This window comes from Cuculus canorus, chromosome 24, assembly GCF_017976375.1.
Source record: "Cuculus canorus isolate bCucCan1 chromosome 24, bCucCan1.pri, whole genome shotgun sequence".
In the NCBI taxonomy this organism is placed as follows: domain Eukaryota; kingdom Metazoa; phylum Chordata; class Aves; order Cuculiformes; family Cuculidae; genus Cuculus; species Cuculus canorus.
Genome location: NC_071424.1, coordinates 400,224 through 424,959, shown reverse-complemented (window position 1 = coordinate 424,959; position 24,736 = coordinate 400,224). Strand labels below are relative to the sequence as shown.

Genomic DNA, 24,736 nt, shown 5'->3' with positions numbered 1-24,736 from the left:
GAAACTCTGAAAAACTTGCTTTCTGCAAGGACCAGCTGTCAGAGCAGAGAATCCCAGTGTCACCAGTGAGCTGAGACTAGAAGATTTAGACAATTCCAAAGCTAAGGCATCAATACCAGTGCAATGGCCACTCCCTGCTCCCTACCAACTTTAATTCTAATGGATATCATTAAGTGGATGCGGCTTCATTTGATGCAGAGGATTCTTCAGTGTTGTTAGATTTGAATCTTGAATTCTCTTTGGTATTCACCAGCTGAGCTCTGAAGTTAGGGTTCATGTAAGTGCAAGAAAACCTTTTAATGGAGAAGCCCTGGACTGGCACAGCTACCCCATGAAGATCCTGATCACCATCTCAATGTCCTTCCTACACACTGGGCAAGGTGATCTCTTTTTCTTCAGCATCTTTGCACACTTGAAACAGGCCACAAGGTGAGCAGTCCTTCCATGGACAATATTCCCATCCCGTGGTCTGTGATGGCATAAGAAGCAAGGGCTCAGTAATTTTTTAATACTCTCTATAGACTGCATCTCTTCCTCCTTTTTATGCTCACTGAAATGCAACGGAGATCCCTTGCTTTCACATTCTCGTGCCAAATCCAAAGACTCAACAGAGCTGCGGGGATCTACGTGTGATTTGTTTTCTACCACATACAGGTCTTTGGGTTGGCCAACTGGAGCAGAAATAGTCCTTCGGCAGTCTGGGACATCTATCCCTTCATCATCATTTTTCTTTTGCATAGCATCAATGTCGGACAGAGAAAGAGAATGAGCCAGTTTAGGACAATCTGAGTACCAGTCTTTCCGTAAGGCCCAGCAGCGGTAACAGTACCGTTTGCCTGGAGAGTTAAACTTCTTGCATTTGGTGCATTGCCAGCAGTCCTGAGGGATGATTGAGGCAGACAAAAACAGCAGCAAGTTAGTGTATTCTTGCGTACAACTCATTTCCTCCATGTAGGAAAAGCAGCACAGACACTTCATCAAAAAAAGACATCTATTATGGAGTACAAGCTTGTGAATGCATGATTGCTAGTTTGATCATCAGCACCTCAGAGAGCCTAAAGAGGATTTGATTACCCCTGTGCATTCTACAGGTGCAGATCTCTTAAGCATTAAACTCTGTCCTTCTTCCTCCCAGCCTTCAGCACTCTGGGAGAATACAATGTTCTCAAGCTGTGCTGTTTATTGAATTTTTAGTATCTCACTCTAAGTTCAAGGGTAGAGCTCCTGGAATCAGTCAAGAATCTCTTTCCCAGGCTCACCAATCACTTGAATTTGCACAACTAATAGCAGCTTACTTGACTACCCCACATTGCAAGGGCAAGAGCTGCCCATGTTCTGAGCTATGAGTCAGCTGCCCAGTGCCAGGAATGTCCTAATTTGTCAAGCATGCACAGTCCAGAAAATTATGCTAAAAGACTTTGGTGCCATCAGCTGCAGAGAGTATCTTGATACACTTTTCCTCTCTTACAGTGAAACCTCAAAAGGCAGCCTGCAGGACTGGGAAGAAGAAAGCACCAATGAAAGGACACGAATTTGATGTCCCTCACTGTCCATTACAAGGGAATTTAGAAGAGGAATAGGGGAGCGTGGAGGGGTAACAACACAGTAATTACTGCTTATTCTCTCTTTTCCCTTTTTTTATTTAAACAAGGAAAAGTGCTATGGTCTGTCCTTAGAAAGGCACTGCAGGGGTGAAGATATCACCCTAGCAGGTACACAGGTTCTCCTCCCGACAAAAGGCCATACTGGTATCTCAGAAAAATTAGGAGGAGATGAGACATGGAATCTCTTCTCACCCTAGAGCACCACAAAGTCAGTGGCAGCTCTGGAGCTGGCCTGGACGCCTAGGACTCAGTGGAACCCCAATATGGGCACAGAAATTTCAACTAACAAGGTTTTTCTGCGTATGAGCACTTCAGTGATTACAAAGTGCTAATTTAGCTTTCCAGATCTCTGCCAAGGACTATTCTCCTGATCTCCTTTCAGAGGACAATATAGAATTACCCTTGTTAAAACACACATGGATATTGTTAGTACTAACTTCATACTGCATTAAAGGGACTGTGCTGGAAACTGAGGGCCTAATCTTTATTCACTTTCTGAGTGAGTGAAAGGATGTGTTAAATTGACAGTAAAAAGCCAGCAGCTGCCCACACTGACACTACATTACCCTGGCACAAAAGGGACGAACAATGTAGAAACAAGGCCCCTAATCTCCTAGTCAAAAAAACCTTGGAGCTAGAGCACGTATCAATTCTCTCATATTGCCACAAAAAGTGGCTGAAATCACCGAAGCTCCAGGACTGCTCTTCAGCCAGGACATACAGTGGATGTCTTTGGACTGGGTGGGTCAGAGCACTCAGGGGTTCCCAGTGCTCAATGTCCACCCAGTTCAGAATTTAACAAAGCCCTATCCTAAACAAACCAGACCAGGTCAAGCCAATTTCTCTACATTCTTTCATATTGGCTAGGAAAAAAAGGGGGGGTTGCTTGATTTTTTTGCTTATCTTGCCCTTTGAAACCCATAGAAGAATCACCTTCTCCTACCACAACCAGCAGCAGCTGTAGGACGAGTTTTTCCAGCTACAGGTAGGATGCAGCACACTCCAAGGGAGGAATGCTTGACCTAAAGGAACGCCTACCTCAGAAGCAGCTTCTGTATCTGTGTCATCACTTAAGCATTGAGAATCCTCAAAATCATGCAAACATTCATCCTTGGTCACCTGAAAAGAGTGGGAATGTTGTTACAGGGGAGTTGGTTCACAGTTTTATTCGCCTGTGGTCAATTCATCTGAGGTACACAAGAATCATACAAATACAAACACATACACACTTGAGCAGTCATGCTAATTTCCTCCATGGAAGAAATCATGAACTCAATCCTTTTAAGACACATTTGATTAATTTCTCTTGTGACTGATTTACACTGAATGCTCACACAACATAAAATGAGATTTTCCTCTTCAAGTCTTTTCGTTTCTTAGTTATATCATAGAATCTTAAAATCACGGAATGGGTTGGGTTGGGTGGGAAGGGACCTTAAAGCCCATCCAGTCCCACCCCACTGCCATGGGCAGGGACACCTCCCACTGGATCAGGGGCTCCAAGCCCCATCCAACCTGGCCCTGGACATCTCCAGGGATGGGGCAGCCACCGCTGCTCTGGACAACCTGGGCCAGAGCCTCCCCACCCTCACAGTAAAACATTTCTTCCTAAGCTCTCATCTCAATCTCCCCTCTTTCACCTTTGTCTTGCAGATACTAGCCAGAAATACAGTAAAGTTGCTGCTGGAGTTTTAATTAATTATTAATTAAGTTTATGCCTTGAAAATACATGCATTTAAACCAAAACCTAAGCAGACCGACCACACAGGAAAGCAATCACCCATGTATGGAATAGTGACAGCCATTTCTAAACACAGTTTAAGCTCTGGATGGCTATAGACCTAGTTCCTCCCAAATTAGCACAGCACCAAAAGGCAGATGAAAAGTAAAGGATTTTGCACTTCCATAAGATCAATTAAACAACGCCAAACTGTGGAACACACACACTGTGGCTGGTTGAAGAGGTACCTTTTCGTCACCTTCTTTCACTTCCTCGCAGTCAACTGTTTCCACCTTGACTGCAGCACTACTCTGATCCAATGGGCATTCATTGAGGAACCACAAGTCATCAGTGGTATCCGAAACAACAGCAGTGTCTATGTCCTGGTGGAAAAGAAACAGAAGAGACCACTTAGAGCTCAGGTTAGCAGCAGCAAGAGTACCAGCACTGCAGCCATGACCACAGAGGATGCCTCTCCCCTCTTCATTGCTAAGAGCCTTCTCGATCACCCCTGGAGAAAAAGGGGTAGCTCACTCTCACAGACACCCCTTTTCGCAAGCAGCACTAAGCTTCCTCCCCTTGCCAGCTGGCCACCACACTGCAGCCATCTGCACCACATAACAACCTTCAGCCCAGAAGAGAGGCAACTCCTGAAACACAACCAATTCTCTGGAGTGCAGAAGGACCTCCAGTGGCTGAGCACAGCATTCAGAGAGCAACTAGTTTATTTAAGAACACTAAAAGTAACCAACCACCTGATGTGAAAGGCTGGGGCAGGAACACACAAGGGAGAGGCTGAAAATCCTGGAGTGGGAAGGGGAAAGAAAGAACAAGAACACTTTATTTACTTGGAAACCAAGAGAGGAGAGGAAAAGAATACAGCGCACCTATTTAAAATGTCTACACACCTGGTTAGTCTGAATATCTGTTGATCCATTACTTCTGGACTTGTAATTGCTTCTGAGGTTGCCTAAAAACCACCATGGAAGACCAGCTACATCCCATTCCTCAAACACTAGGTCCAGTTTAGGCTTCTTGCTTTTAGAGAGGTTTTCTATTAAGTCTTTGTCTGTAAGAGCCAAGTAGAATCTAAGTCATGCCACACCTACATTATTCAAGAGACCAGCAGAGAAAAATTTGGCCGCATCCAACTTTAGAAACCTTTCTTGCTCCTTACAGCTAGTTACCGCTAAGAGCTTTGGGGTCTGTATAAAGGTACTAGGACATCTGTAGTCATGTACCTACCCAAATGAACTTGGCAAAACAGCCACTGCACAGCCAGAGGTCAGAGAAGCATCCCAGTGCTTCCAGTGCCTCCATATGGCACCGGTTCACTTTAGCTTTACCTTACTTTTAAGACTCATTACAGAAAGGCCAACACTTCTTTCAGAGCTCTACCCAAATCAACAATGAGCAGACTTCTTGAGTGACTTAAAACGCGGAAAAAACTGGTTTGAATTTGATTCAAATTTCCAGTGCTGGGAGCTCCTGAATTCGGAAACCAGGCTCAAAATAGGAAGCAGAGAACAAAAAATCCATCCTCCATAACTCCAAGCTTCAGCCTCCTTTTTAGCCTGTGCAGTTTAGTCTAAGATCCTAAGCTCAGCAGCCTGAATTGCTAGATAACCTTGAATCTCTCCCTCTCTGGTGCCAAGTGTTTCAAAGGCACAGACAAGGATTGTTTGTGCCACAGCCAGGAAAATACCTCCTGGTCTCATTTGATCTGGAAATACCCCCACTTGCAAAGAAGATTTAGTTTTACAAATTAGGTTCCTTGATATGAGAACGACGTGAGAATAGAAAGTAGAAAAACAGGACAATTTCTTCCATAACATCAGAAATCCACATGCGTGAAACAGCAAGAAATCCCCAGGCGTTAAAACAAAGGGAATGTCTAAATATTAAGGAGCTATATTACACTTGAAGCTGGATAGGAAAAAAAATCCATTGTCATTCAGTTCCCTGATTGGTTTGCAGGTAATGACTGCAGATGGCTTGGGCCGTGTTCTAAGTAATCAGAAGAGAAAGTCCCTTGGGAAGATAAATAGATACAGGTATAATTTCAGCATTTAAAATACCCTTCAGCAAGGTCTGTAAGATTTGTCATGGCATTTTTTTAGTGACAGATGGGCTTTTGGGGCTTAACCTGCCATTTCATTCCAAGTGTTTGTTTATTTATGAGACCAAACACCCATGCTAGAAAACACATCTATCATAAAATACCTTTGGTGAACATTTGCAGTTTTCTCAATCTTTAGCATAAAACAATGATTTTTAGAGATTATATTCCACAACAGGTTTTTACGAGTCTCTCAACACCCTCCTCCAGCAGTTTGCTCAACGTGTCACACTGAAGAAGGAGCAGAACGCTTGTATGCATCGTATTACTGTGGAAAATCTGCCACTCACCTTCGTGAGTCTCACATTTTTGCTCTGAGGTAGACAAAGCAGAAGCATTGTTTTCGCCCTCCATGGTGCCAGTATCAGAACCTTCTTGACGGCTAAACTGCATGAAGGAAGGAAAAAACAGATGTTAGTCCATCAGAGCTTATAGAGACAAGGGGATGTAGCACTTCCATTCCGAGTCACCAGCTGCAGTGCAAGACCAAGAAGTTGTGAAATCAGTTTCTCAACAATAACTACACACTATTAACTCTTTATGAAGCCTACTGCATCAGTAATCAGCACAAACAATACACTTGCAACCTAGGAAAAATCTTAAGATCGGCCAAAGTCCAAAAGTTGCCATCTTTAATGCAGTAACACTGTGATTTTTGTGACTCTCTGGCCCCCAACGTGAACAGACACCTCCCAGATCAGTCTCCCTTAATCCCAAAATATACCTGGAAACAAGTTGCAACGTGCAAAGATTTTTCCTAGGTTCCAGATCCTGCCTGAAGCTTCTGAAAACAACCCTACTAAACACAAAACTTGTTCACACATTTTAGAAAGCTTAATTATTTGGCAATTCCTACTCAGAGAGGGGATGGGAGAGAGACAGGGGAAAGACATGAAAATACAGAGCACACTGGAGGAACTGAGGACTAGAAGTGCTACACCCCAGAGAAACGCGTTCAGAGACTGGTACTCTGTTATGAAGAGAACAGAGAAGGGTCACTCTGTCCCTGTTCTGTGGACTCCCAAGAACTTTTCAGGAAGGTGAGGACCTGGCAGCCAAGCAGCACAAAGTTCTGGCAGTCCACCATGCACAGGTACAGAGAAGGGGCACTCTGTACAACAAAAGAAACCACCAGGCAGTGGGTTTACCTTCAGCTGGTCTTGGCTTGGCTTATCGACGCTCTGTTCCTTTGCGAGACTCTGTGCAGCATCTAGATGGCAGGTAAAACAAAAGAAAAAACCTTCCCTGGTAATAACCATTCTCACAACACAGAGGGGTTCAGCAAGCAACCAACGAGCCAGGCTTGGCAGACCTCTACAGAACCCTGTCAGAGAAACACTTTTTCCTTCTCATAAAGCTAGGCCGTTCCCCAGAGGCATTACTCCAGTATTCCCTAGGCTTCGCGAGAAACATATGGAGACGTTAGCCTATGGAATACAGAGTCTGTGCCTCCTCGGAAATGAAGCCTGATGAGCCGTCACAGGATGTAAGAACCTTCTTCCCAAAGTGAAAAGCTATGGCTTTTCCTACAGGCTGTCCTGCCAACATGCACTTTAGGTCCTCCACACAAGAGGTCTGCATGGAGGCAGAAACCCAGAGCAGCAGCAGAGGGTGCAGACTCTCACTTGAAGGCTGGATCAAAGCCATGCTGAGGAAGGTGAACAGAGACTAAGACTTTTATAAATACCAACTCTATCAGCTTAGGCTGAAGCAGGAAAAACGCCCTTCTTAAAGGGTGTGGGCATGAAAAACAAGGACTAGATTAAAGAAGGGAAAATTCAATGCACAGCAAGTTCTTTCCTGGCCAACTGTGTATATATCCATAACACAATTTAATCCAGACAATTATGCTGGGGCCAAGTTAATTAGAAGGCCAACCTAAATAGCAAGAGCAATGAAACTAACAGAAATCGTTTTACCTAAGAGAAGACCTGCACTTAGGAAGTCTACTGTTTAAAGACAATGGCTTGCTACAGAACAGAAGATGCAAGGATGGTTCCTGCTTGCTCCCCTTAGAGAAATTCCCTGCTGAACGCCAGGGAGATATGAAGAGTCCGACTCATATCATGAATCACAGCACTGATAAGAACATTGAAACTGCTGCTGCAGACAGAAAAGCGGACCCCAAAGAGGTCCATAAAACAGACTAAGACACAGGACCACAAAATCACACAGCTCTATCCCATATTCTCTGCCCTCCATGCATTAGTTCAGCTTTCCTTTCTTCCCTTCCATCACCCTACAGATTCTGCAGTCACTGATTATTTAATACCTGAAGGCAAACAAAAGCCAATTGGCTCATCCACAACTGCTTTGGCTCTGTGGGGCACTAGAAGAGGTAAAGACATACCCTTCTAACACCTTATAAATAATGCAGATTAGCCTTAAACATGGTGAAAGCACATTCCACTTACCGGAATATTTCCTTTTTCCAAGCCAGCATGTACTAAGAACTGAACACAAAATGTCCTTAAAGTAAGGTATTCCTAAACATACCTCATGTGAGTCACAGTGAAAGCAGTCAAGTAAGGACACAACTGATAAAGAGCATTAGGTAAGAACTCAGTCATTATTATCAAGATGGACTGCAGTCACTTTCCTTTCTACAAGTGTACTTAAAAGAAGTGACTGAGATAATCTGCAAAATGATGTGCTGATAAGCACTGATTTGGCCCAGGTCTACAAGCAGCTACTGCAAATTATGGAACATGAAGACTTCTTTAAGTTCAATGGCATTTCTAAGTATTCCTATGTTGCGATAAAGGAAAAACAATTCCTAGAACCAGTCTTCCTACTTATTTGTCAAAAGTCCAGTCTGCCAAGCTTGTTTCGTTTCATAGTCACACATACACACCCATGCAGACACAGTGGTATAACTCAGTGATGGTCCCCCTAAAGGAAGAGTACTTCCTTTAGCAGGTTTAAATAGTTACACCAGGACTGGACCATACGTGCACACCCAGACAGGCACACACACAGCCACATGCACACACAAAGCAGAAGGGGACAGGGAGTGCTCCTCTAGGATCCTTTCTCTCCATACAACACTGTCTATAGGCAAGAGGCCAGGAGGTCACTGGCGAGGGAAGCAGCACTCACACAGTTAGACTGTAGGTAACGTGTTTAGGCAAGAGTCCGCTTAGGAAGATGCTTCTATATAAATAAAGGAAGGAGACTTCAGAGGCCCCAATACATGGCTCAAAGCAGAGGACTAAGCAGTTTAGGGCTGTTTTTTCTCAAACCGTTTCTAAATTTGCACAAGCTTTCACGCACATGTGCGAAAACAGGCTAAGCCGTTATGAAGAACTAAGTCCATATTATCAGCTTAGAGACTCCAGGAAGCACAGCACGAGATTCCATGACTCTCCTGATGCAGCTCCCTCGTGATTTGCAGAGTTGCAGTTTAATCAGAGGGGTTTTTTTTCAAATGTAGACTGCCAGCCATACAATGGAAACCGGCTGCAAGGAAGCCATCAGCTGAAATTAATTTAAGAATAAATTGTAATATATGACTGAAGGACTTTTGATGTAGACAGATTTGATTTCTTTTATTAGCTGGGAAAGTAACACTGACCTTTAAAGGTTCAAGTGTTTGACTGAAGTCCAGACCTCTTTGGCTGCAGAACTAAGCTGGGTTTCCAGCAAAGTTGTCTTCAGTCTCAAGAGTATGAAAGAGTGAGAAATCAATAATGACTTGGATGGGATACTTCAACCACGTTGATTTGTACACCCAGAGCATTTAGCCTGCCAGTGTGCTTGCAGACAGAGCGTGGCTGCTGCTCCATGGTTTGGCACTGGTTATAGACAGCCACGTTACTCAAACAGCTAACTGATTTTGTATCACAGCTACTGGTGGTAGACACACAGAGAAGACACAAACTCAAAGAGATTGTCTCATCAAAGACTTCATTAGCAGTTTGTTCCAACTTCAGAAACATTTCACTTTTCTGAATATCAGTACTTACCCAGGTTACATCAACACTATTTTGAGAATACTTGCCCATACTGTGACAAACCTACCTGCCATGGCAGCAGAGGTCAGGTTCCGTTTCAACATGTCATAGACAGGACTGTGGGAAAGCAGAAATAGTTGAGTACACTCACAAAATCTAACAGCGTCACCTTTTTAAAGCAGGGGCAGAAATAACATTTTATAATCCACAGAGGCACTGGAAAGAGCAGTGAGGTTTTTCTGCCACTCCTTGCTACAGAGAAGTCTAGCTGAGAACTTAACTGAAGGATGCAGATTTTCACTTAAGCATGAGATCAAGGGCCTGAGCAGGTCCAGAAGAAAAAGGGAAAAGATGTCACCTCAAGCAGCTCACTGCCTGAACCACTCAGAACTGGTTCTTTAGAACAAAGGAGCTAAGCCCAAACTTGTCACCAGCATTACCAACAAGCCACTGAGCAGGGCACTTGGTATTCACAGAGCTTTATGCAACACTGACCAGAAACAGTGACACCATGAATCTCCTCTCTGGGAAACCTCTATGACCCAACATACATTAAAAGTCACTTTTTTCTTACCTTGGATCTTTCACAGAGAAGCTCTCCAGCCCCAGCAGTTCTCCTAGCTGATCTCCTCCACAATAGACCATGTGCTGCTGTCTTTTGTCATACAGCTGCCTTGCCATGATATACTGTCCTAAGTAGTGCATCACCTGTGGATACGTAACACACCATTAGGCACATGTGCAGTCAAAAGCAAATCACCAAAGACCCTGGAAATGTGCTTTAGTTTTGGGCACTGGCCTCCTGCTACCCTATAGAGCAGGAGTCAAATAGTACCTACTTATTATGCACAACTGCAATTGTGCACAATTATGCACAAGTGCCTCCAAACTAAGGGAGAGTTATGCTTTATCACATAGCTGTAAGGTCTGTAAAGACTAATCTCTGGCAGGAAGGAAAATGAGTTGAACATGGATAAAGAGAAGTCACTCTGCTACTTTACATTAAAACAAAACATGACATAGGCAATAACACTTTTATCTAGGCAGTTTCCCTTAGTGAGAGCTGCGGACCAGAGACTCCTGCTGTTCAAGGAAGAGTAAAGACAAGGAAACAGGTGGGGAGGAGGCAGAAGGTTGACTCCAGTTAAAAGAAAAATCTATTACTAAAGTGTGACCACAAGTCAGAGTGCTGTCACTCAGGAGACAGTTTGCAAGATGCAAAAATAAGTGCATTAGTATCACATAGTAGGATGGAGAAGGAACATCCTCTAAGAGCAGACACTGCCAGCTGCAGCGAGGAATCCAGAGTACAAAAGGAGAAAGCGGAAGTACAATATAGGCAGGGTCCACCCCCTCATTACCCACCAAAGCGACCCTCCTGAATGACAGCGTCCCCAAAGTTGCTAACAGTACTCCATCCACTGCAGAAAAACCTGACTTGACTGAGTTAAAATGTTAATCCATACAAGTAACCTGCATTTAATAGGCGACTCCCCCCATTTAAACCATTCAATTTGTTTTTGCAAAAAGTTTTAGAAGCTAAATAAGTTATTTAAATGCATAAGTGTTTCAAATAAGTCACAGGGCTCTGCAGGAATATCTGACACATTCATAATGAAAAACCACTGCATTTAATTCTTTGCAGACAGGATACTCTTGTAAATCACAGTCAGTGTCATTTTTTTAATCTTGTACACATATTGCATTTTAATCTTAAAATAAATGAATTCACTAGGTCTCTCAGGTTTAGCTGACAGGCCATTTCAAAGGAAAGTTAAAGAAAAACATCAACTAGAATTCCATTTTTAAGGCTTTCATGCACTGAGCAGAGCGCAAGACAACAGAACAGAATCTTCTAGGTGCTCTCAGGAATGTCTTCTTTCCATTTCTTCTTTCTCTAAAGACGTTTCTGATTTTCCAGGATGAATAATCTTCTTTAATATATGATACTCCTACTCCAACTCCTCCCCGGGCTCTCAAGACAGTTTATGATCAACCAAATCAGACCTAAGGGTATAAGGTGCCCCTGTTTTGCAGATAGGGCTTCAAAGTACAGAAAATTAGTAACCAGTCCCATCCCTTCCCCCACAAAGAGTCATGACCCAAACAACCAGGGACTGGCACAGTTTCAGTGCCTGGAAACTGAGCCCACCTCCTTCAGCGTGAAGATTTCACCTTGGGCACCTGCAGCCTGCAGAATCTTCAGAAGCGGCAGCTTGGGTCGCACCTAAAACACAAAGCAGAGACTTTTATGCCTTGCTGAGGGAAAGGACATCACACTGGCACCAAGCAGGCCTGCATGTCACAGCTAACAAACCCAAGGTGTACACATCAACCCGTGTGAGACTGTCACACCAAGCACAGAGCTGACACCCCGGTGTGAGCTGGAAGTCCTGGGGAAACACTGCTTGCCTCAGGCTAACCTGCAGAAGACTGGGATTCTTTTATTAGAAGTAATCTGCATAGACAAGCCCTTAAAAAGAAGTCAGAAGGCCTGGAAATCAGCATTATCATTCTGACTCAAATGCAAGACAAAAAAAAAAAAAAGCCAAGGAATTTGGGCAGCCAGCTCCAAAAGCTTTAATCACTCACATTGTCCCATTAACTCTGATGCTATTCACTCTGCAGAGAAGACTGGAAACTCAGACCCTTGGAATGGAGTCCTAGGCAGTGATTAACCTAAAGTACTGACTCACATGTTTAGGAGCAATAATGTTGCACTGGGATTGCCACTTCAGAGAGCAGCGTGCCTGAATTGTCTCAATTAGCAGTGAACAAACCAGGGCTGCCCTGCGCAGACCTCAGGGAGCATGTATTTATTAGGCACATAACAATAGATGCATTAAACACAAGGTGTGGTTGATTAACACCAAGGATCAGAACCTATATTTTCTGTGGATCTCACTCGATCTACCAAAATCTTTATTATTTAAAACATAAAGCACTCTGGGAACGACGCAATGGCTCCACAACCCCTTTAGGTTTCACCCACGCACCCAAGCAGGTTTGAGTAGCAGATGAGACAGATGATGCTATGTAAAACAGCAGCAAGGTTTAAATAGCGCCTTCCCCCTGCATTGCTACTTCATCTATTCCACAAGAATGTTAACAATCCCTAGGAGAGCCCCACCAAATGATCTGACACCTTGTGTTCCCTGAAGATGTCAGAAACCCCTTGCTGTTCTTGGGATGCTACACAATTGTGTACAGTATTGCCTACTAATGCATGTCTCCCACGCGGAATCTCCTCCTCTGCTCTCTTTGTCCTCCAGATGCTAATGTGGTGAGATAGTTCAGTCTGTCCCAGGACAGAAAGGCCAGTCCACAGCACATGTTGTTCACTGCCACTTCCCCTACACTTTGACAAGGCTTGTGCTCCCAAGGCGTGGAATCTGCGCCTTCCCCTATCAATGTTAGGTGTCTCACACCCACCCATCCTTTCCGCCTATATAAATGAAAACGCATTCTCCCCTTCCCTTCCCTGCTTGTAATCCTCCAACATCTCCTCAAGAGACAGCCTGCGCTGCAGCACCATTTTCCTGCATGAGGTAAGGAGAGCACGTTTCAGTTGCTTGTCATGGATGTGATTTTTTTTTGCTGTCAGACAGTCTCTTGACGAGGTATCTGTTCCACTCTTTTCTAATAATGTAAAAAATTTCCCTGTGAATGAGCTTGGTCTGCCTGTTTTCTCATCACTGTGTTTGTTAAAAGCCTTTTTGAGCTGAACCAGAACAGCTCATGTCCAGCCATAAGACTTCCTCAAGAACAGTTTTTTCACTAGGAAAAAGCTCAGCAGAACTCACAGAAGTGCTTGTATCAGCACATGCTTTTTAATAAGATGAAATTATGTCTTTGCTTTCATTCATTTCTTTAATGACCGCTCTCAAATGGATTTTGAAGTAACTTCTTACACATCTTTTTGTGATTAAAGAAGCAACCTAGTTAGCTTGATCACTTTAAAATGAGCCCTTAGCTACTACAGTACTGCTAAAATGGAAGTGTTTATTCCACATTGCCAAGGACACTGAGTGTTGACAATCAATATTTTGCTACTAATATCAGAGCCTATTTACTTCTTTTTTTCATGCAGAACGTGTTGAACAAATAAGCACATATATCAATTCTGCACAGGACTTGGCTATGTTTCAAAGTTTCTAAATTAAGCCTCAACCGGGAGGATCTAACTCCCCATCAGCTTATTTCCACTCTTGCCACATCTCGTTGTATCATTGGGATGTTTGTTACAATGAACTGGCTCTGGAAGATTATATGCCTGTCTTAAAGAAACCTTTCTGGTTTTTAAACCAGATTTCTCCAGTTACTGCTTGCAAATATCTCTTCTCTGACTAGCTGACAATATGGTTGATACCCAAACCACGCATCTACCACGCTGACCTTGGCCTGCAACTACAACTACTTTGTGTTCCAGAGACATTCTAGGAATAGTCAACAGCAGGAGAACAACACGTTCAATGCTTACCTTAGCTGACTCCAGAAAAGGCTTGGGAATGCATTATTGACTAGACAAAGCTTGGCATACAAGGTTACAAAGCACCAGTATAACTGTCAAGTCCAGCACGACGATGTGAAATGCTGCGTGTGGAATGCTTCAAGTATAGGTCCACCATGAAAATATGCATTATAGAATTTCTAATATGGCCAGTTTTAACTACTTTGTCACCTCCTCCCCCTTTAAAATGTTCATAAATCATTGATCTGGTAATGAAAGCTAACACAGGATAAAAGCCCTACTCCATTAGGCTAAATTCTTCTTACTTAAATGTTTTTGCAGAGCTTTGATTAAATGGAAGAAATGACTGCTTTAGTGAGGAGAAAGGTAAGTGGGAGAGATAATTACCTGGTTAACTTGTCCGAGTGTGATACTGTGGGTGTTCTCAGCTGCTGGATGCCGGGCAGAGCTTGAAGATGTCATTGTGGCAGTGATTAGCTGTTTCTAGCACAAACCTACAAATAAGAATGTTCAGGGACCAGTTAGGCTGAGAAACCTAGTCCAGAGTTTAACCACTTAGAATTCTTATAAGCTCTGGGAAATCAGTGTTTAAAATTGGCCCTGCAGGCATATCTGAAAGGACTGCTGTACAATGCTGATGTTCCTGTGCCCCTCGCCTGCTCTGCCCACGCCGATCTGCATTGTCCTATTCCAGCTGCATCCCATTCCTAACAGCTAGCTGCATTGGAACAACCAGAACAGATTTGCTGTGGCATTGAGGATGCCCTGATTCTGGCTATCTCTAGGAGTGGCACAGTGTGGTAAGGAACTTGAGGTCCTGCCAGCCCAACGGAACTGCAAGTCTCCATGCCAGTGGCAACCTCTTACCATGGTGAAATCCTTGAGTCAGAGGAGGGGAAGCTGATTCACAATCAGCCACAATGGAAATCTTTGCAGGTCAGCAACCCTTTGATAGCCCAAAAAGAGAAGCAGTCAGTGCTGATGGCAATGATTAACACATTGCCCACCTGCTTTTCCAAGAGCTGATAAAACTGAGGCAGCCTCCATCCCAAATGATTAGATGCAGGCTCGAAATCAACAGTTTAAGCAGTGTTACTGGGTGAGCACGTGAAACAATCCTATTCTGGGAAGGGACAAAAGGGGAAGTCCTGCAGCTATTTGAATTTGACAAGCCCTATCACTTTCAGTATCCATCCAAAGAGCACAGCTTCATGCGCAGAATGATCTGTAATGACTCATGCTTGCAGCACAATCCAGTTTTATCTACCCACACCACAGGTTTGAAAATCTCTCTCTATTTAAAGACAAAGGATGGTGTAAAGTAACTGAAAAGAAGGAACTTCAGTCTTGGCCTCTCAGTCTCAGCTCTAAAGCTCAGACCAATATGACTGTAAAATTGTTGTGTCCCTAGACTTGGTTACAATAAAATCTCCATTTCTATGTAAATCTGTTTGTGCTTCTTCAGGCAATACTGAAATGAGCCCTGCAACTGCTGTTTTACTGAATTTCAGGGTAGATGAACTAAGATGACTGGCTCCTGAATTTGCCTATATAGATGCAACCTTGAGGAAATTTTTAGCGTGGAACCTGGAAGAAGAGTCAGCTTTTAACTCATGCAGGAGTTGAAATTTGATCTAAAAATGTGAAGCCCCAAACTTTCAAAGCAATGTCTAAACTGTCTTTCACAGAATTTTCCAGATACAGTAAATGAATTTGTTATTATTACATCAGTTACAAAGAATGTAAGCCAGCGTGATTAGCTAAGTGAAAAACTGAACAGTAGCAAAATAACCAGAACTAGACCTGAGGAATGTAACCAAACATTGTGACAAAACAGGCTGATCATCTATCTAGCAGGCAGAGCGGGAACCTCAGTAATGGGAAAAATCTGAGCTTTAGCACCAATTCAAGTTGCTGAACACTGGTAACTACTCCATCCCTCTCCCTCCCCTGCCTATCTATTAAAAGAGACCTAGAACGACTTTGTTAGAGGCTTCCAACAATTCCCATAGCATTACATTTCTCTGAAGTAAGGCACTATATCAGGAAAAAAATCACGCACAAAGATCAAATATCTCTCTAAATATTTAGGAAAGCTTGATCAAAGCACATCAAATGTTCAGGTTTGATAAATAACATTGATAGTAACCAGACCTAGGTAGCAACTCAAAGAGCCACTTAAAAGAGCTAAAACTGCTTCCATATTACCACAGTCTTAAATTTTAACCATGGTTTCTACTTGATAATGCCAAGTACAACCACACTAACTGCCCATGGGACTCTTCATGCTGCACAAGCTGGGCTGGGCTACAGACAAACTTACCAACCTCGAATTTCCCTGCTGTAAGGAGGATCACCAGGCTGGCCCAGCTGCTGCCTCTGCTTGCAGGCAGCCCCTTTGCTCCTGCCAAGAAGAGCCTGCGGGTCCAGGTGCAGGACAGCAGCTCAGGAGGCTGCTCAGAGAAGCTTCCCCAGCAGCTCTGCACGCCCGGCTGGGCTCCCACTCGGGCTGATGCTCTGGGGTCTGAGCCGCTCTTTCAAAAACTGCTCCCGCCTTCAACTCATTGAGTCAGGAGAGGGAGTCGTTAAACGAATCGGCTCCTGATAAGAGCTTGAGCTGGTGTGAAAAACGGCCAAAATGGAAGCAAGCAGTGGATTTCCTCTGCACCCTGCATTCCTGGAAAGGGACTCTGCTACCTCCGGCTAAGAAGAGTCAACTAGAGATTACTTTAACTGCTTCAATACTGGTTTTATTAGAGAAAGGCAGACAAGGAAGTGCCCTGCCTCCAGTCTGTACAGATGAATTGCATTTTTAGTAAGTTTGATTCTGAGTAATACAATTTCCTTTAGTTAGAAATTAATCATGGGATTACTGACTGCTGTTTTCCCAAGTATGCGGGCTCTAAAACATGCTTGGGCTGCAGATATCCACAAATTTATGAAGACAGCCACCAGTCATGGTCCTGCCAAGAAAGAAAATCTCACTTACGTTACCACACACCCTCTGTGCACAGCCTGGCCAAAAACTGTAACAGTGGAAATTCCTGGAGAACTGAGAAACTTCTTGCTCAGTGAGCCCTACTTAACCTTTCCCTGGAAGTGTCTGAATGAACCTCCAGCCAACTGAACAAAGTATGGGTGAACTTACTATGGGTCCCCTCTATAGTATGGTAGTTACATGTGTAAGAAAATGACACTTAGACCAGAGCAATAACTCTGAGGAAACCATGAATCACAGAGGAGTCATGAACAAGCCATTCTTTCCACTTGCACACTTTATATGGTCATGCACAGTACAGGAAAAACAGTCTGCTTGTTTTGTGAGCAAAGGTTCCTTCTCTTTAGAGATCAAAACCCCACTAGACCACAGCTTTTGGTGCTTGCAGAAGGAAAGGCTTAAGAGAAAAGATCTTAACATACCCTGAAGAGAGCACAAGCAGAGGGTGCATGGACTGTTCGTGATGGCAGCATCTTAAAAGCTGAAGCTCAGCTTCTAATTTGAGTCCAGTTTTTGCTTTAAAGCCTCCTTTTATGGAAGAATACAGTTGCTGACTTCTGTGCAAAGTGAAAACACAGCAGGAGGTGTAAACTAGACATTACTGGTGTATCTGTGGACATTAATGGCTCGCTTCAGCAGGAGGTAAGGTCTGACATTTAAGTCTTGTCCTCAGTTAGCATCATCCTTTTTCATGCTTTCAAATAAAGCAAAATTCCTGCTGAAAACAAACTTGCAGTCTCACTTATGGTATCATGTAGAGAGCTGTCCTGGAGGGGACACTTTAAACAAGCACTAATCCGACAACTGAGTCAGAGCTAATTAGGTTTGTCCCAATCAGTGCGAGTCCCTGGGCGTTTTCCTGCCTGCAAATTCTTCTGCCCATCTCGCCAGGCTTACGACAGAAGCATATCACTCCTGCCTGCAAACCTCCTCAGCTCCATCAGTGCTGTCACAGCGCTTCTGCCTTTCTCTGGGCCGTATGTTCCACCTGATCACAACCCTGTGTTCCTAACAAGTCCTGTGGGAGCTGCACGATGCCAGCCAAGGAAACACCAAAGCTGCCCTCCCAGTGCCACCTCCCAACAAGCAGTTTTACTCCATGAGACTACACAAGCCTTGGCTGATTATGTGGGAGCTCCTGGCTGGGAAGTGGCAGCAGGAGGAGAGCAAGCTGGGCTGTGAAGTTCATCATTTAACAGATTTCACACTTTATAGACTCCCTGAATTCAATTCTTGCTGTCCTGCTCTCAGTTAAGTGCTCTACACCACTGAATGCCAATTCACTATCAAAGCAATCAGGAAAAATATCCTCTGCTAGGAAAAGTATCTGGAAAAAAAAAGCATGATTTCACTACGGAGAAGTCCTTTAATCAATTATGGCAACAAAAGGCAGGGCTGTTATTTCTAACAAGTAGCTGAAACGCTGATTTTTTAAAGATTTCTCTTTTAGCATCTGGTCTGGAGTAAAATCCACACCTTCTCATACAAAACCAAACCCATTTTAATTCTGAATTTCACCTGACATGAGTTTTGTTGCTGTGGTGATGCATCTGCCACAGATTGTGTGCTGTTCCCCAAAGCTCTTCAAGTAACGCAGCACCAAAATTGTTCAGCCTGGGACAAATGTTAGTAGTCAACAAATACAAATGTTGTGCAATACTCTGTCAATTGCAAAACCAGTTATAGGAGAGAAAACCAAACTGATTGTTTCAATTAAATAAGGCATATTGTCAAACTGCACTGCAAATTGTCCTCCATCAGCTGCTGCTGACAGTATTTGTTGCTGGCGATACTGGAAGTGGCAGTTCCACCTCACGCCCTTGTTTCTTTCCATTCACCTCTATTTTTGCACATGAAATCAGGCTTTTCCCCAATAGCAGACACTTCCTTAAGGGAACATCAAATCAATATCACTATTTTAATGCATCCAACCACGGAGGAAGAGGGAGTTAGAGCATAAAAACAAGCTTCTTCACCTGGTAAGAGCTAAGCAATGCTCTGAAGTGACCATGTTGACAGCTCCTGCCACACAGCTCAACTGTAGACTTCTTTCTCTTCAGTACTGAGCCAAGTATTTTAGAACTTATGACCAACAGGCTGAGGACATGCTGAGAGTTGGACTTGTTCAGCCTGGAGAAGAGAAGACTCCAGGGGGACCTTAGAGCAGCTCCCAGTACTGAAAGGAGCTCCAGGAAAGCTGGGGAGGAGGTCTGGATCAGGGAGTGCAGGAACAGGACAACTAGGGAATGATCTTCAGCTGAAAAAGGGGAGACTGAGATGAGATCTTAGGAAGAAATGTTTTGCTGTGAGGGTGGGGAGGCCCTGGCCCAGGTTGCCCAGAGACGTGGTGGCTGCTCCATCCCTGGAGGTGTCCAGGGCCAGGTTGGATGGGGCTCAGGTCACCCTGATCCAGTAGGAGTGTCCCTGCCCATGGCAGTGGGGTGGAACTGCGTGGGCTTTGAGGTTCTTTCCGACCCACACCATTCTATGAACTTATCAGTCAAATTAGCAGTGAGAAATCAGAAAAAGCTCTTTTAACCACATCTTTGACAGGACTGGCTGTGCAATGTTTGACTTACGAGTTTGCATACTGAACATTTAGGGAGTTTTGCTCTACTCCTAAGAGTTGCTAAATCTACAGGTCTGCGCTCAAAGTCTTAGTACACCTAAGTTTGTTACACAAAGTCCACAGTACACTTACAAAGAATGCGGCACTCCAAATATGAATTTTAACCCTTTTTAAATCAGCCTGCTTCCATGTGCTGATGTGCTGTCTTGCAGCACCACAAGTAATGCAGGGTGGTGCTTGGCACCTGCCCTACCTGGCAGGAACATTCCATGCTACCTGCTTGAAGCAGGGCCAGCTACGACGGCAATGCTGCAACTTGGAGCTGCAGGACAGCATTAAATGAACAAATAGGAGATCAGAAACAAGGCTAAGTTCTTGCAACAGCACCATGTTGCTGTTTCACCGGCCCTTTCAATCACACCTGTTATTTCTTCTCTAAAAGTTCATAATTTGCATTTATTAAACTCCACTCCTGTCAAATTCACGTCTCGGATAGTTACAGGTTTTTTTCAGCTCTTTTTAACCCAGTAAGCATTACAGCCCTAAATTCTGCATTACTGCAGACAGGAGCAATCAGCCTAGAACCTAGAGATCACCTTTTACAGTCCATGTTTAATAAACGTGAAACACTGCACACCTGATCTTTGAGTTACTAATCCCTCCCTGAAATTACTTATTGTTAATATCACGCCTTGCAGAGCAACTACTTCCAACCATTAAAGCGCACAGTGTTTTGCCCTGGAAAAGCATGGCAGGGTTTAAGGTTAAAACAACAGAACCACTAAGGATAGAAAAGACCTCTAAGCTCATTCAGTCCAACTGTCAGCCCAACCCCACTGTGCCAACTAAACCATGTCCCCAAGTGCCACAGCCACATGGTTTCTGAACCCCGCCAGGGATGGGGACTCCTCCACTTCCCTGGTCTGAATCATGGTTTGAAAGACAACACATGACAACAAACAGTCCTGGCCAGGTGTCTGCTGGAGCTGGCTTGCATCACATCCCTCTGAAACTTCTACTCTAAATGCTGCCGAAGTTATCAACGCTGCGGATAACCCTTGGGTGTGCAAAAGATTAGAAAGCAAAAAGTGTGCTCTGGAAAAGAAACGCTTGTCCTACCTCCTTTAATTACTGGAATAGATGGCATAAGCACCAGCTAACTGCGAACTAGAAGCTGTCAGACAACAGCAACATGTCCTTAAAAGAGTTCGGCACCCCCAAAACCACCTCAGCACCCCCAAACACACCCCACAGACACCCCAGCACCCCCAAACCACCTCAGCACCTCCAAACACACCCTGCAGACACCTCAGAACTCCCAAACCACCTCAGCACCTCCAAACACACCCCAGCACCCCAAAACCACTTCAGCACCTCAAAACATATCCCTGCGCCCCCAGTGCACCCCACCAGCCCCAAACACACTTCAGCACCCCAAAACCCATATCAGCACCCACACACACCTCAGCACACCCACACATACCCCACAACCCCCACACACACTCCAAAACCACCTCAGCACCCTCAAACATACCCCAGCACCCCAAAACCTCCGCAGCATCTCTACACACACCCCAGCACCCCTCTCCGCTCAGCCCCGCCGCCCTCTGCCCCCTCTCACCCTACAGCTGCTCCATGAGCCTCAGGCCGCCCCGCAGCGCGGGTCGGGGGGTGGGGGGGACCCCTACACCCCCCTCGGGCTCCCCTCCACCATCTTAGCGGGGCCTCCGCTTCCCCTCGCGGGCAACATGGCCGCGCCGCGCCATAGAGAACGCCCGGGGGCGCGCCTAGAGAGGGCCCGCAGCCTCGCGCACGGATGTAGAGAGTGCCCTAGGAGGGCCCTAGAGAGGACCCACAGCTCCGCATTGAGAGCGAGCTCCCCCTTCGTGGTGGAGGACTGCGCAGCAGGCAGGGCGTGTGCCCCCCACCCCGGAACCACGGGACGGGGGATACGAGGGGAGCGGCCCGGAGGGGGCACTGGGAGTGATGCAGGGATGTAGGGGCGTCCTATGGGGCTCGGGAAGGGAGCTGGGAGCGTCCCAGAGGGTATCGATGGCGATACATACGGGGCCATCTTGAGTGGGCACTGGGGGGCATGCGGGAAGGGGGATGCGGGGAGGCATCCCGGGGGCTCGGGGTGGGGAGGGCAGCTGGGAGCAACCCAGGGGGGCGGTGCACGATGCGGGGATGTCCCGGGGAGGGCAACTGGGAGGGTCTCGGAGAAGCCAGGGGGTACCGGAGGGGGGGATGCGGGATGGGGATGCGGGGTCGGCATCCCGGGGGCTAGGGGATGGGATGGGGAGTTGAGGTATCCCCCAGGGGATGCGGGCTGGGGGCTGCACCCGCTCTGGATGCCGATGCCAGCCCTCCCGCATACCCTCCCAGTGTCTATCACCCTGCCGGCTCTCTCGGCTTCAGTGTTCCTAAGAGCGACCCAGGGCTTGTGCTTTCAGAGCCCGGATAGCTCAGTCGGTAGAGCATCAGACTTTTAATCTGAGGGTCCAGGGTTCAAGTCCCTGTTCGGGCGATTCCGTTTTTTTTTTTTTTTTACACCCCTGCTGTCACTCTCTAAAAGTCTTTTCTATTTCCGCAGAGGGAGCGGCTTTTTGCGGCGCAGGAGAATAACATCAAAAATAAGAAACGAAAAGGAAGAAGGGAGGAGAAAGAGAGGGAGAGGAAACAAAGAGAAGGAAAGGAGAAGAAGAGGAATAAAAGAGAGAGGGGTAGATGAGAAGAAGAAGGGGAATAAAAGGGAAAGAGAGGAGAGAAGAGGAGTAGACGAGAAGAAGAGAAAAAAGGGAAAGAGGGGAGAGGAGAGGGAAAAGGAAATAAACGAAAAGGAAAATATAGAAATAAAAATGAAATGACGCAAAACATTGTTTCGCCCGAACAGGGACTTGAACCCTGGACCCTCAGATTAAAAGTCTGATGCTCTACCGACTGAGCTATCCGGGCTCTGACGTGTATGGTTGCTCTCTTTTCTTATGTATCTGATGCTGCCTGCATCTGCATCTGTGCACCGACTACTTCCAAGCTGGGGTGCAGCCAGGAAGAGAGCGCTAGGAAAAGCTGGGTGTTTCGAAGCGGGTCAGGCAAAGCGCAGCAGGGAATAATGCCCCGCAGCACAAGTATCAGAGAATGATACAGTGGTTTAGGTTGGAAGGGACCTCAAAGCCCAGCCAGTTCCACCCCATGCCATGGGCAGGGACACCTCCCACTGCATCAGGGGGATCCAAGCCCCATCCAACCTGGCCTTGAACCCCTCCAGGGATGGGGCAGCCCCCACTGCTCTGGGCAACCTGGGCCAGGGCCTCCCCACCCTCACAGCAAAACATTTCTTCCTAAGACCTCGTCTCAATCTCCCCTCTTGCAGCTTCAAACCATTCCCTCTTATCCTATCCCTGCCCTCCCTGATCAAGAGCCCCTCCCCAGCTTTCCTGGAGCCCCTTTCAGTCCTGGAAGCTGCTCTAAGGTCCCCCCAGAGCCTTCTCTTCTCCAGGCTGCACAACCCCAAACACCCCAGCCTGTCCTCGTACAGAAGATGCTCCAGCCCTCGGATCATCTCTGTGGCCTCCTCTGGACTCGGTCCAACAGCTCCATGCCCTTCCTGTGCTGAGGATTCCGGAGCTGAATGCAGGACTCCAGGTGAGGTCCCATGAGAGCAGAAGAGAGAGGCAGAACCCCCTCCCTTGTCCTGCTGGTCCCTCTTCTGATGCAGCCACTGGTGGCTACTGGGAGGTGTTTAATTAGTTGAATTTCCCCTGGTGACCCACGGCTCCGCTTGCAGCTCACCCTGTGGGTGTCGTTTCTTGATGGAGGGTGGGTTCATCCCACGGGGTTATGCAGGCAGCCCTGGTGTGGATTTGGGCCATTTTTCCATTAGAGCCTAGTGGGAAGTGGGACTCGAAGATGCTCAGCCGCATCAGGAGTCACTCTGTGGTGAATCCCACAACCACATCCATCCTCCCATCTCCTGGTGATCTTCAAGGGAAAAGGGATGCTGGAGTAATCCACCACTAAACCCAAACCACAGACACTGAGGTCAGCTGGGTTGTACCTCGCAGCCCTCCCAGCGCGGCTCTCGGCTCTCCAGCGCCGCGCTAGGGTTTCAGACATGGATTTTATCCCTGTCTGCCAGAGCCTGCCAGGGCCAGCTGCCTGCAAAAACAAATTACAGTGACCGCTGCAATGGCTCCAGCACATCTGCTGCCCACAACGGGCTTCTTTGGCAGCTTCTGCCTCTGCTCTCCTAGCTGCTGTGGGCAGGAGGGCGTCCCCACCAAACTGGGGGGCTCTGGGGACCTGTTGGGGTGCTGTGTGGTTTCTCAGCACCCTCCTGAGCTCCCTGAGGAGCTACAGAAATGCAACTGCACATCTGGAGGCACCAGCTCTGTAGGAAACAGTGGGAGAGGGGTGCAGATGGGGACTCCAAAGATGAGATTGGAGCCTTTTGGGGAGGTGCGAGCCAGGGCAGCAGAGCAAGAGTGGCTCTTTGCCCTCCAACTGTCCTGCCGGCTGTGGGGCAAGGGTGGTGTGTGATGGGGGGATGCAGGGGGCATCCCAGGGGCCTGGGGGCAGGAGTTGAGAGCATCCTGGGGATACATAGGGGAAAGAAAGGTGGGCTCTGAGGGTGATGCGGGATGGAGTGATGCGGGTGCGTCCCAACCAAGGGGCTCATTAGGGGATGCTGGGTCCATCTCAGGGCAAGGTAGGGGGAAGAAAGGGGGACACTGGGGGCAACGTGGGATGGGAGGACACAGGGAGCATCTCAGGGGGCTTAGTGATGGCAGCTGGGAGCATCCTGTAGAGGGAAGCTGGGAGACACACAGGGGTTGAGGTGAAGGTGTTGTGAGATGAGAGAAGATGGGAGTCATCCCAAGATCTCGGTGGGGGGAGTTGGGAGCATCCTGGGGCCGTGGGGGGGGAATCAAAGGGGGACACTAGGGGTGAGGTGTGGATGATGTGGGATGGGAGGATGTGAGGGCACCCCGAAGGGCTCTGTAGGGGTGCTGGGACCACCCTAAGGCCACATAGAGGGAAGAAAGAGGGTCACAGAGGTCGATGGGGGATTTGAGGGCATCCCGAGGGCCTCAATAGGGGATGTTGTGAGCATCCTATGGCCACATAGAGGGAAGAAAGGGGGTCACGGAGGGCCATGCGGGATGGGGGTGGGGGGTGGGTGCAGTGAGCATCCCGGGAGGGCTCAGTAAGGGATGCTGTGAGCATCCTAGGGCCACGCAGGGGAAAGCCGGGGGGACCCGCCCCGCCTGGCCGCGGTCCCCCGGCACCGTGCAATGCTGCG

General features: G+C 46.5%; 1 protein-coding gene and 2 non-coding genes across 5 annotated transcripts; 1 reads left to right on the top strand and 2 right to left on the bottom strand.

Annotated features, from left to right (window-relative positions):
* Window positions 1-116: 116 nt before the first annotated feature.
* MDM4 (MDM4 regulator of p53) lies at window positions 117-21,212 on the bottom strand. 3 transcript variants are annotated; one of them, XM_054087474.1, is made up of 11 exons: window positions 21,056-21,212; window positions 14,255-14,361; window positions 11,549-11,623; window positions 9,971-10,104; window positions 9,464-9,513; window positions 6,592-6,653; window positions 5,734-5,830; window positions 4,233-4,393; window positions 3,573-3,707; window positions 2,643-2,723; window positions 117-879 (listed from the first exon to the last, which is right to left on the bottom strand). In XM_054087474.1, the coding sequence occupies exons 2-11, from the start codon at window positions 14,327-14,329 to the stop codon at window positions 325-327; spliced, it is 1,425 nt and encodes a 474-aa protein (XP_053943449.1). In that variant the 5' UTR covers window positions 14,330-14,361; window positions 21,056-21,212; the 3' UTR covers window positions 117-324. The 3 variants fall into 3 exon arrangements, with proteins under 3 accessions (XP_053943449.1, XP_053943452.1, XP_053943450.1); XM_054087477.1 differs by lacking the exon at window positions 21,056-21,212 and adding an exon at window positions 17,288-17,306; XM_054087475.1 differs by lacking the exon at window positions 21,056-21,212 and adding an exon at window positions 16,195-16,326.
* A 676-nt stretch (window positions 21,213-21,888) lies between these two features.
* On the top strand, window positions 21,889-21,961 carry TRNAK-UUU (transfer RNA lysine (anticodon UUU)). The gene has a single exon. It is a non-coding gene; the product is annotated as a tRNA-Lys (tRNA).
* Window positions 21,962-22,316: 355 nt separating this feature from the next.
* Window positions 22,317-22,389, bottom strand: TRNAK-UUU (transfer RNA lysine (anticodon UUU)). The gene has a single exon. It is a non-coding gene; the product is annotated as a tRNA-Lys (tRNA).
* Between the last annotated feature and the right edge of the window lie 2,347 nt (window positions 22,390-24,736).

Coding starts and splice junctions, on each gene's coding strand:
- MDM4 (XM_054087474.1), bottom strand. CDS start 14,329: ATGACATCTTCAAGCTCTGCCCGGCATCCAGCAGCTGAGAACACCCAC. Junction 10,105..11,548: donor AAATCTTCACGCTGAAGGAG/GTGGGCTCAGTT, acceptor ACGTATCCACAG/GTGATGCACTACTTAGGACA. Junction 2,724..3,572: donor TGAAAGAAGGTGACGAAAAG/GTACCTCTTCAA, acceptor CACTCTTTTCAG/GTGACCAAGGATGAATGTTT.